At 42.7% G+C, this 13,179-nt stretch overlaps 1 protein-coding gene across 1 annotated transcript in view; it reads left to right on the top strand.

Moving 5' to 3' along the window:
* PLA2G4B (phospholipase A2 group IVB) overlaps positions 1 to 13,179 on the top strand; it is a gene marked incomplete at its 5' end in the record, with an annotated part of 46,806 nt that overhangs the window by 9,086 nt on the left and 24,541 nt on the right. The window contains 3 exons of the mRNA XM_075329699.1: positions 122 to 185; positions 646 to 794; positions 1,789 to 1,875. Of these exons, the coding sequence (XP_075185814.1) occupies positions 122 to 185; positions 646 to 794; positions 1,789 to 1,875 (300 nt within the window). The remainder of the gene's footprint in view (positions 1 to 121; positions 186 to 645; positions 795 to 1,788; positions 1,876 to 13,179) is intronic.

A 13,179-nucleotide genomic window follows, 5' to 3' on the forward strand; every position in this document is an offset into this window, starting at 1 on the left:
TATATATTTTGGATTGTGACTGTCCACCTGATCAGTCTATGCTGTATGATTTTATTCCTTTTGGTACACCACCTGTAGGTCAGCAGGTTTTATTGTGTAACTCCACTTTTCTTTATTGCAGGCAAGAGAGATGACCTGTCTGGACATCTGTGTTGACAAGCAGAGGATCCCGGAGAACCTAAAAGGTGGGCTGCTATCCGGGTAGCGTTGGAGGCACTTTTATCAAAGTGTCTAGAGGAGAAGTGCTCCTCTTTCCAGCCCCCCACTAACATTTGTCAGGTCCTTGCCTTCAGAAATGGCATGTCCTCTCCATGTGTGACCACTGCAGATAAACATCGGCTGCAGTGGTGATACCAAATCAGCACGCCACCGCTGCAGCCAGTAATTAAGTTCAGCAATCATTGTCCCAAGTTCTAGTAATATAAAGCTGCTTATTTGCCACTAGTGCATAGTAATAACCGCAATCATTCGCAGCGGGTTGCAAGCCACCTGACCCGAGAGCGCTTGGCATGTAGTAATCTCTGTCATCTTAGGCTTAACAGAAGCTACAATTATTTAACTTTACATCCATATTGTCCCGTTAAATACACTGAATTATTCTTGCTTAATAAAAATGTGAACTTTTTCTCTTTCTTGACAATAAAGGCAAACGGCTGACCTTGGTAGTGGAAGACTCGTGTGAAAAGAAATCCAAACTGGAGCTGAGTCCCTGCACAGGGGTCGCCGATCACATGCAAACCTGCCGATTCCACTACGTCACAAGATGGGACCCAAAGTTGACCGCTGATTTGGAGGTAAATTTTCTCTATGCTTCCGTTTTTTAAAATGTTGAATAACCTAAAGCGGGCTTTACACGCTACGATATATCTAACGAAATGTCGGCGGGGTCACGTCGTAAGTGACGCACATCGAGCATCGTTAGTGATATCGTAGCATGTGACAGCTATGAACGAGCAGAAATGCTCACCTTCTCGTTCATCGCTCATTTTCTAAAAATCGAACGTCCGGTTGTTCATCGTTCCCGTGGCAGAACACGTGACACCACGGGAACAATGAACACAGCTTACCTGTGTCCCGCCGGCAATGCTGAAGGAAGGAGGTGGGCGGGATGTTTATGTCCCGCTCATCTCCGCCCCTCCGCTTCTATTGGCCGGCCGCTGTGGGACGTCGCTGTGACGCTGAACGTCCCTTTTCCTTCAGGAAGTGGATGTTCACCGCCCACAGCGAGGTCGTTTGGAAGGTAAGTGCGTGTGATTGGGGGGGAGGGGTGGTATCAGGATTGTGTGACACTGGCAACAAATTGCCCGTGCCGCACAAACGATGGGGGCGGGTGCGATCGCACAATAAACTGTAACGTCTAAAGCAGGCTTTAAGCACGCCATTGCTCCAGATTGGTGGATTCTGATAACACACATTACATGACAATCCTCCAAGCTCAGCACCGTACACTCAGCTTAAGTGACCTCTCCGATCAAAGAAACTTTTACTCTGGTAGCCAATTGCCTGAGGAAATATTCTTTTGACCTCAGTCGTTTACTGGTGTAAACACCGGCAGCAACGATAATTTCTTTGTCAATGATAACATCTTTGTATGCCCCAGAGTGGCCACATGGTCTGCCGCCACCGCGCAGGGAAAAAATGACAGATGGTAATGGAAGGAAAAAGTGTTAAGGGACCAGCACTTATCGGTGGTAATCATAATATTAGCAGCTGGTAGTCAAGGCTTAACATTAGAGTTTCTTCTGTATATTCTCTTTACCTTATTACACTTCTTATTTCCTTCTGTAGGGAACAGATCAACAGAACATTCAGATTATTCCAGTAAGGTCGCTGCACATGGGACAGGAACAGAAGATCCTTATCTCGCCCGTGCCCGTAAGTGTCCCATTACGTAATTCACTGCCTAGCACTCTGATGGCCAAAGAGATCTTTTCTGATTTCTGTTTATCCTACTGCAATATTTTTTAGATCTCTTTACCCTCCTAGTATAGTTATTCCTACCTTGAATACTGCAGGCCAGACACCGCCACGATATGAAAGTATTTTGCTTGCGCCCAAATACTCTCATATAGTCTAGTGCTTAGGTGATCAGAAGATATTAGGTTTGAGCGCCTTAAGGGAATTAATTAAAAATAAAACAAACTCTCAATAATAAAATCTAAAATAAGATATGAAAGTATAAATTACCCTTCCTCCCCCCCCCCCCCCCCCCCACCAATGTAAATGGCAAAATGTAAGAAGAAAAAAAAATTATGTCCTATGGCAATTGCTGACACATGGAAATAAAACAACTAAACACCAGAAGTATTTTCCCACAATGTACCCCGCACCCCTGTCAAATGTAATAAAAAGCCATCAAAACCTACCCCAAAATACTATTAATAAAACCACGAGCTTAACACACAGAAAAACAAACTCTTATTAAAGTCTATGGACAACATTGACTAGTGTGGCCATTTTCTTTTTAATACTTCCAAATTATTTTTTTTTCACCACTTGTATATCAGAAAAAAAAACTGTGCAAGTTTAGGTTTCTTTTTGACCTGAAAAAAACCAACATATTTCCCAGTCATTTTTATATTTCAATGAACTCTAGACAAAAACAAGGTATAATTTAAAAAAATAAAATAAAAAAACTATTGCATTTCAAAATTGCCGTTTTTTTTTTGTTTTTTTTTGCAGTAGTTGGATTTTTTTTCTTGTGTGTCAGTACATTATATGGAAAAATAAATGGTACCATTCAAATCTACAATTCGTCCCACAAAAATCAAGCCCTCATAGGCTCAGGGAATGGGGAATAACAGTTGGTGTTCTTGGTAAAAAGGGAGGAAAAATTCAAGCAAAAAAAACTCCAAAAACAAATCTCCCTATCTTTCGGAGATTTAAATAAAACTCCACTAGCCATATCCAGTATCAGCAGTGCTCCATATCCGGATGATTCATGCATTGATTTCTGACTTTATAGACGTCCCCTTTCAAATAAATTTTAGGGTGCAAGGTACATTGACCAGATATCTGTATCTAGGAATGAAAGGGATGTGTACATCTGAGTACTTTTGTACTAAGAAGTAATATTCTGTGGCATTTTGTGTATTGACCTCTCCTTAAATGATATATTGAGTTTTTCCAGATCTGTTATTTTTCCTGAATGTCTGTGACTTTTCATTTCAAAAGATGATACAGCTTGTGTACTGCCATACTCCATGCAATGACAGCACTGTGCATACAGACACAACATGGAGACACTCACAGGGATGCCAACCACCCAAAAATTTCAGGACCGTCTGTAAAAATAGGGCACTTTTCGCTGGGATACCAATTGTCCAGAAATTCCAGGACTAATTGTATAAATAGGGCACTTTTCACTGGGAGGCCAATCACCCAGAAATTCCAGGACTGTTCATTTAAATAGGGAACTTTTCACTGGGACGCCAACTGTCTAGAAATTCTAAGACCGTCAGTAAAAATAGGGCACTTTTCGCTGGGACATCAATTGTCCAGAAATTCCAGGACTGTTTGTATAAATTGGGCACTTTTCACTAGGAGGCCAATCATCCAGAAATTCCAAGACTGTTCATTTAAATAGGGAACTTTTCACTAGGACACCAACTGTCTAGAAATTCTAAGACCGTCAGTAAAAATAGGGCACTTTTCGCTGGGACACCAATTGTCCAGAAATTCCAGGACTGTTTGTATAAATTGGACACTTTTCACTGGGAGGCCAATCACCCAGAAATTCCAGGACTGTTCATTTAAATAGGAAACTTTTCACTGGGACGCCAACTGTGTAGAAATTCTAAGACAGTCAGTAAAAATAGGGCACTTTTCGCTGGGACACCAATTGTCCAGAAATTCCAGGACTGTTTGTATAAATTGGGCACTTTTCACTAGGAGGCCAATCATCCAGAAATTCCAGGACTGTTCATTTAAATAGGGAACTTTTCACTAGGACACCAACTGTCTAGAAATTCTAATACAGTCAGTAAAAATAGGGCACTTTTTGCTGGGACACCAATTGTCCAGAAATTCCAGGACTGTTTGTATAAATTGGGCACTTTTCACTGGGAGGCCAATCACCCAGAAATTCCAGGACTGTTCATTTAAATAGGGAACTTTTCACTGGGACGCCAACTGTCTAGAAATTCTAAGACAGTCAGTAAAAATAGGGCACTTTTTGCTGGGATGCCAACTGTCCAGAAACTCCAGGACAGTCCATAAAAAATAGGTCACTTTTTCACCTTGTTTATCATTTTTTTTTCTTAAGCTGGATAAATGTACTGGTTATTTTGACTGTAATTATCATCACTTACTAGTTTACAGCCTATAATTCAGATATGAAGACATTATCTGTAGACATGGATCACTTATCATAATGAGTTATTTTGGTTTTAAAATGTGTCTGTAAAAATATTGTGTAAAAAATATTGTCTGTTATTGGCAACACTGGGCACATGGGTCACTTCTGCTTCATTTTACGTAGTCCTCAGGGGGCTACTGTATGGGAGCCCCGTACAAAACCGTATGAAGGAAATATAAAATTTTTAATGCAGTGTTTTTAGGGAAAAATGCTTCTATTAGGACATCCCATGGAGCATGAAATCACTTTTTTGTAAAATCTGAATCATATGATGTTACAGAACCAAGACCCAAAACCATTGAGCACATTTACACATGTATTGTTACATTTACGTGGATCTTGGACACACAAGATCCTTGATATCCCCCAGTCTCTGCTGCTTGTGGAACTGGTCTGCTGCGCCCTTTACATATCTTTTAATCAGTTTTGCATAGTTTATCTCTACTCATTTTTTTCTGTATAACCAATATGGGATCTATGTTCCAGTATAATGATTGAAATCGTCATTGACAGGTGATATGATGAATTACAGAGGTAAATCCTGCTGTCCAGTCCTCTTCATAAAAACAAGTGTTAATATGACCGTGTGCACGGCTCGATATCATATTTGTGTGGTTATATTCCTCTTGATAAAGATATTAGTTGCTGTATAAACAGTAGAGTTCCGGTAATCCAAAATTATGGCCTGCATCTGGTGCTATCAGATCATCTGGATTCATATAGCCATACATTATCCGAAACCATTCTCTGTATTCTGGGATTTTGTTTCCGGTCTAAAAATTATCCACATTATTTTTCAAGTTTTCTAAATTATTTGTTGGGTGAACTCATTAGTGAAAATCCACAACAGAAATAGAAAGAAAGTCGAATCCACTCCTCTGCTTAATGTATGTTGGTGTTCATCTCCTTGTTGAAAATCCACTGTGTATACGCTCCATGTGAACACACCTTTATAGTATACAGATCCCAGGATGTCTTTGAATAGTTTTGTAATTTTTTTTCGGGTCTTGGATGTAAGAATTGTTGCTGAGCTTTCACATGTACGGACTTCCTCCAAATCTAGTATATCAGATAAACAACAGAATACTGTCTAGAAATCGACTTTTATGTAATGTATTGTTTCTAAGCTTGGATGAAAATGCATTTTTTCCCGTTTTTTAAGCTCTTTATTACTCCTATAGGCAAAGCAGCACTTGCCAGGGGCAGCAGAGAATTGGGACTGTGCTTCTTTTATTTGCTTTTTCACTTTTATTCTTATTTCCTCTATTCTTACCACATTCCTTCCTTCCTTTACTCTTTGACTTTCTTTACTCAAAAATAGAAATCTATCCAAGATTATCTTCTGATGTCATCTAGATACATGTGAGATGGTCACGTTGGTTAAGTTTGGTGTAATGAAGGTTTTTTTGCCAACTCCCTTAGACGCCAGGGTACCCACACACTTTTTGAAGCAGAAGATACTCCAGGAAAGCGCCGGAGTTTTCTTGTCTTTTTTTTCCCTTGAAGCGCCTTTTTTGGCGTTTTTAGTCTTTTTATTTGCATGGTTTATTTTTTAAACTACTGAGCCACACGAAGAATGGTCAGGTCACTTCTTTTCCATAAAAGTTGTCCATATCCTTTAATGCAGTGGGGTAGATCAGCACATTTGGCAAAGTATCACTCTTCCCATTTCTTCCTGTCAGTAGAGGGCAGACGTAACATTCCACTGTCATGATACCATAACTCTAAATTCTGCTTCTTTTTGGAATCCTTTGATCTGTTAACCACTGTTGTATGTTTATGTCAATTTCTAGACAGTATTTAATTTTTCAAAAAATTTAACCAGGTTTATACAAATTGGTGTGGCTTCCGCTGCTTCCAACCACTGCGCTGGATCCAGGTACAATTTCCTATTTCTTAATGATTCTATGTGAAATTTTCATCTAACAAGAAAAAAATCCTACTAAAAAGTTGCTTGCTGTCATGTAACTGAATGTTTATTAATTTATTTTTTTTTAACAAGCTTGATATCATACCCCTTTACGTACAGCAGCATAAAGACAACATTGAATGTCTGTTCCTGACTCCATTTAGGACCTTCACCCGATGCCCCAAACAGGATTCAGACACGTTCCCGTCGGAGCCATATACTTCAACTAAGTAGATGGATTCCAAAGCACTAATGGATCCATCAAGGGGCACATCTCAATGTTTTATTTTTTGGGGGAGGTTTCTGACAGAAGCCCCCGATGGAGTCAGGAATAATGACTCCAATTTTTTCTGAACCCAGCCCGCTTCCTTAACTCTCATAGAAGTGAATGGACATGCAGTGTAACTAGAGATGTGTCTAAGGGGAAAACCTTTCTCCCTGCGGAAACTGACAAACCAATCTGGCTGTTTTGTCACAAACAGCTGGGTGGGGGTCTCACAAGATCCACCCGCTGTTCATCAATTTTATCACGATCAGACTGTACTTTAGCGCCCCTCTGTCGGCAGGTTACTTTTGGTACTGCTGCCGGACAATAAGAAATGAGGTTGTAGAGCTACTAATGCCAAATATGGAAGGTCTCCCAGCATGGGTAATGTGTATATAGCACCAATTCCCGCTAATGGAATATATATATATATATATATATATATATATATATATATATACACACACACCACGGTACCCTAATTGGTAGCACCCTAATAATTCTACACAACAATAATTTAGCTGCCACCACCGAACTTTCCACTGGTAGTTCGGACACCTGTTACAGATAGCAAAAGGCTCTTCAGGATCGGATACGCATATAGAGCAGGAGAAACGAGCTATTCAATTTTATGTATTTAATCTGAAAATAGGCAGTGTTGAGATGAGTGAAATATTCAGGTTTGTATTATTCGAACCAGTAGTGTCAATATTTTGCATCAGTAACTAAAAACAGAAGTGGAACCTACCTATTATTGGGAATGAGTGGAGAGAGGACTATTAGTGATGGGCGAATAGTGAAATATTCGTGTTCGTACTGAATACCTAGGACTATTCCCGTATTAGTCACAAATAACAAAGCTAATGTAAGTCAATGGGGACCTCAAGCATTTTTGTTGAAGATTTCCCAGAAAAGTCCTCTGGCTCCCTATTGACTTGCATTAAGTTCGTTATTCATAACGAATAAGGGAATAGTCCTAGATATTCAGTATGAATGATTTGTACCCAAATATTTTACTATTTGCCCCTCACTAATAGTCACCTCTTCAGTTATTATCAATCGTAGGTAGGTTCCACTACTGTTTTTAGGTACTGATGCAAAATATTGACAGAGTACTGATTTAAGGTTATGTACACTGCCCATTTTTTTTTAGACTAGATCTACCTGCACTGTTTTTGGGTTTTTTTTGAAGCAGAAGACGATTCAGGAAAAGGCTGCTGTTCTTTTCCCATAAAGGCGATTTCCCCCTAACAAAGTTGATTTCAAAGTTGATATTAATCAATAGATATTGGAATAATAATCAGTTCCACAATTGGATGTGTTTATAAAATATATTCCTGTGCTGAGATCTTAGATATGTGTCCCTGCTGTGTACTGTGTAATGGCCAATGGTGTAATGATCAGACTATGTCCCTGTACAGTCAGACACGGCCATTACACAGTACACAGCAGGGACATACTGTATATAAGATTATCTCAGCACAGGAACATTTTATTAAACACATCCAATTGTGGAAATTATTATTATTCCAAGATCTATTGAATATAATAAAGTTTAAAATAAAAGATGTTCGTGGGAAAACTCCTTTAAGAATATTTTCTGACTTTTTTTTTTTGCAGTAGCAGCTCTGCCACCATTTTTATTTTTTAATTACAAATATAACATAGTGGCAGATTCCAAGGGGAAGCCACAAAGGAACGGTCAGGTCACCGGGGCGGTTAAACGTAGTTCATTCTTCTTTTTTTAAGCTAGTAAGGTAATTACCTTAATTATCACTTCTTGTGTTATATGTATAAAGCCTCTTTGCAGGGGCAGATTGTTGGGTCTTTAATGCTTTAATTTTAGTTTTCTTATAAGTCAAAATTGACTCCTTACTTGGGATATGATGGCAGACCAGTATCTTTTTCTGAAAAGCAAGACCCTCATTTGCAGACAGCTGTAATGGGGTCCTTGATCTTCATTAGTACAAAGTAGGAAACTGGTTGTCTTGGTGAGAAGCTTCTGATGGAGGTTACGGTTCTACTTAAAGTGAACCTGTCATCAGAAATTTACCTGTAAACCTAAAAGTTTCCCCCTCTGCAGCTCGTGGGCTGCATTCTAGCAAGCTTCCTATAGTTTTTGTGGCCCCTTTTATACCAAAATAAATACTTTATAAACTTGTACCTTTTCGTATGCAAATTTTGAAAATTATCCATGGGGGCGGGCTGCCTGGTGTCCGTTGTTGTCCTCCTGCCGATTTACGCCGCTCCCGAACGCTGAATTTCAAACCTCAGAACGGCGCCCGTGGTCCCGCGCATGCGCTGTGCGACTGTAGCGGTGCCGAGCACTGTGTACACGTGTGACCGCTGGTGACGCTTTGCGCGGGCACGAGGTTATGGGCGGCGCTGTGAGTGTCATCAGCAAGTGCCACCCATAACCTCGTGACCGCACTTTCCCCTTTGCCTCCTGCGTTCTGCGCAAGCGTCTCCTCGTAACCTGTGGTGGCCTGATCCGCTCCTCCCATCTATTTCCTGCTGCAGGGCAAGATGGGAAAGGTGACGTCGGATTGTTTGGCCAGCGCTGGTGCAGAACGCAGGAGGCAAAGGGGAGAGCGCGGCCAAGGTATTATGGGTGGGCACTTGTGATGCATTCACAGCGCCGCCCATAATATCGTGCCTGCGACCACGTCACCAGCAGTCCTCGCGTGCACGGGACCTCGGGCGCAGTGGGCGACGTCCTGATCTATGAAATGAAGCAATGGGGGACGGCGTAAACCAGAAGGAGGGACAGTAACGGACGCAAGAGAGCCCACCCCCATGGAGAATTTACAAGAATTGCAGGCAAAAAGGTACAACTTTATAAAGTGTTTAATTTTGTTTAAAAGGGGGCACAAAAAGTATAGGAAGCTTGCTAGAATGCAGCCCAGGAGCTGCAGAGGGGGAAACTTTTAGGTTTAAAGCTCAATTTCTGATGACAGGTTCCCTTTAAGAAAACCAGCTGGCTTCAAAGAAGTGATGTGGTAAGGGTCAATATTGGTTCTTAGGATTGCTACCTCAAATCAGTGACACTGGAGATCCCCATCATTCCCTCTGCGAAAAGACTGTTTGCATTTTTCTTTTCCAGAGAGCATTGCATGGCCTTTAAGTCTCCTTACTCCAACTCGGTGGTCTACTTAAGGAGGAACTTTAGCCTTCGTAAGAGCCTTTTGGTATTTTACATCTTTGTGTTTTTTTGGGTTTTTTTTATCTTTCTAGCTGGATTCAAAAAAGTCTAATTTTCTATACACAGAGGGAAACTTATAACCTTCATCTAGCTTTGTGTTCATTTCTTAGCAATGACTGTAGTTTGTCTTAGACAATCCTTGCACAGTCACGCAGCAGTTAAATGCGTCTTTAATATTTAATAGCTATAATTAGCAGTGTTCTCGTGCAGCCGTCACGTGGCTCCGGGACACTTGCCACCAACTCTCGTCAGTGAGAGGAGATGAATCATTGCCTGGAGCATGGTGCCGCTATTACTAACTCTTGTGCGGCCATTGATTAGGTGCTGAGTAATGATTGAATTCTCCTTCACAGCTCTGTATTTAACAATGCTGAACCCTGACAGATTTATGGAGCCTCCTGACCATTAGGACATCAAAGTCTTCTGCGGAAGCTGAATCACCAAGAACTGGGAGAAACCCAGAGATACAATGGACTGGTTCTGTGTGGGCTGTTTTCTGTGCCCACAAGTTGGATAAGTTACGTTTGTCCCCTTCCTCTATATAGAGAATATCTCAAACCAGATTGTGACACAGTCATGCCACCCGTGAAGAAAATAAACTATTTCTCCCAGAAAATGGTTGCAATCACACACGTTTTGTTATACACATGTTTATTTTATTTGTGTATATTGTAACAACAAGAAAAAAACAGCGCAAAAAAGTCAAATGGGACATAATTTTACACACAACTCCAAAAATGGTCCTGACAAAATTGTTGGCACCCTCAACTTAACATTTGGCTGACACCCTTTAGGCTGTGTGCACACGTTGCGTTTTTTACCGCGGAAACGCTGCGTTTAGAACCGCAGCGTTTCAGTGGCAAATTGCATGCGTTCAGCTTTCCCAGCAAAGTGTATGAGAAAGCCGAAAAATCAGTGCACATGCTGCTTTTCTAAACGCAGCGTTTTGGATGCCAAAAATTGGTGCGGAAAGAAAAGCAGCATGTCACTTCTTTTGTGCGTTGTGGCTGCGTTCTCTCCCCCATTAAATCAATGATGTGGGTCAGAACGCAGCTACACCGCAGTGAGCTGCTTTTTTGTTGCGGTTCGCGGGCTTTGTCGGCATGCAGAACGCAGGCATTTACCTGGAAGTGAGGTCAAGAGGTTTCCTGTTGACCTCACTTCCTGGCAAAGTCCTGGAAAGCCCCCGGTGTCGCCAAAGTGCCCGCCCCGACCCCTGATCCCCCCTCCCGAAAATCCAACATGGCCGCGCGCACAGTAGCGCACCGGCCGCCCTGCTCCTATGATTTCTGTCGCATGTGCCTTGAGACATGCGACAGAAAAATGCCCCCCAGGCCCTGCCCGGTCACCCCCTATTCCCCCCGGTATTCCCCCTTACCTGTCCGGTCGCAGCGCTGATCCCCCGCGGCCCCCTCCTCCTTCACAGCAGACGCCGGTCAGTGCGGTCACATGAGCAGAGCAGCTGACAGCCAGCAGTGTGTTCAGAGAGCTGTGCTGGCTGCTCGCACTCTGCAGCTGTGACCCGGGGAGAGTGGGTGCAGATTTTTGGCACCCACTCTCCTCAAATGGAGGGTCTGCCCTCCTAGAAAATGGGGGATACGTTCCCTGAACGTGCCCCCATATTCTAGAAGGTCCAGAGGCGACGTGGGACGTCCAAATGGATTTCTGCGGACCCATTTTTTCAAATTTTTTATTAAATTGGAGAACAAGGGAATGATTTGGGGAGTGTTTTTTTTCTAATAAATTTTTTGTCATTTTTTTTGCTTTTGTTTACTGTCAATTAGTTATGTCTGGTATCTGATAGACGCCGTGACATCACTAATTGCTGGGCTTGATGCCAGGTGACATTACACATCTGGTATCAACCCCATTTATTACCCCGTTTGCCAACGCACCAGGGCGCGGGATGAGTTGGGGCGAAGCGCCAGGATTGGCACATCTAATGGATGCGCCACTTCTGGGGCGGCTGCGGCCTGCTATTTTTAGGCTGGGAAGAGTCCAATAACCATGGCTCTTCCCACCCTGAGAATACCAGACCCCAGCTGTCAGCTTCACCTTGGCTGGTGATCTAATTTGGGGGGACCCCACGTTATTTTTTTTTTAATTCTTTATTTATAAATAAAAAAAAAAAGCCTGGGGAGCCCTCCAAATTGATCACCAGCCAAGATGAAGCTGCCAGCTGTGGTTTGCAGGCTACAGCTGTCTGCTTTACCCTGACTGGCTATCAAAAATAGGGGGGACCCCACGCCATTTTTTTCATTGTTTTTTTTTTTTTGGGATAAATACTAAGCTAGGCACCCTTTAGTGCCACATGAAAGGTACTAAAGGTGCCAGCTTAGAATATGCAGGCGGGGGTGGGACGTTATATATATTTGACATCCATTCATCCATTGACGCTTTTTAGGCTGTGTGCCCACAATCAGGGTTTGCAGCGTTATGGGCGCTGAGTGTTTTCCCTGCGTCCATAATGCTGCGTTGTGCAATAGAAGCACAGTGGAAGGATTTTTGGAGATCCCATGCCCACTGTGCTTCTTTTCTCCGCAGCATAAACTGACCAGTGGCGCAGCTTCCCGAGCCTCAGCATGTCAATTTATAATGCGGAGACAAGAGTGTTCTCTGCAGGTAGCATAGAGCTCCACAGCAGCCTGAACCCAAATCGTGGGCATGGGCAGCTGCAGGAAGGCTGACACTGTGTACTAGACGCCGTGTCGCTGGATCATGGCCACATAGCCTTAGGCGCCCTTCACACATCAGTGATTCTGGTACGTTTGTGCTTTTTTTTAATCGTACCAGAATCACTGACATACGCAGACCCATTATAATGAATGGGTCTGCTCACACGTCAGTGATTTTTCACTGCACGTGTCTCCGTGCGGCGTACCCGCGTGTGCGTGATTGCCGCACGGAGACATGTCCATTTTTTTCCGGCATCACTGATGTTCCACGGACCACGCAGTGGTGTGGTCCGTGAAACACGTGCCAGAAAAAAAACGTGCTTTTAAAATAAAAATCATTTTTACTCACCCGGCGTCCAGCGATGTCCTCTGCAGCCCGTTCTCCCTGCTGCTTCTGAGCCGGCTCATTATTGTCGCGCATATTCATGATGCGCGACACAGCCGACCCGGAAGCAGCTGCTGCGGATGCTGCACCGCGGGAGCGATCAGCACCATGGAGAGCGGGAGCGGGCGCAGGTGAGATGATTACTGAGTGCAATCACGGGCCACGGAGAACGGAGCCCGGATTGCACTTAGACAACCCACGTGTGCCGTGATTCACGGCACACGGAGGGACATGTGCGTGTTTTACACGCCAGTGAAAAACATCAGTGTTTTTCACTGACGTGTGAAACGGGCCTAAAAGTGAGAATATTGTTGCTACAGCAACATTTTGGGGGAAGTAGCTGTGGATTCAAAATGCTTAATATACTCCTGAATAAAATCCTCGAG

This window comes from Anomaloglossus baeobatrachus, chromosome 12 (genome assembly GCF_048569485.1).
Source record: "Anomaloglossus baeobatrachus isolate aAnoBae1 chromosome 12, aAnoBae1.hap1, whole genome shotgun sequence".
Taxonomy (NCBI): domain Eukaryota; kingdom Metazoa; phylum Chordata; class Amphibia; order Anura; family Aromobatidae; genus Anomaloglossus; species Anomaloglossus baeobatrachus.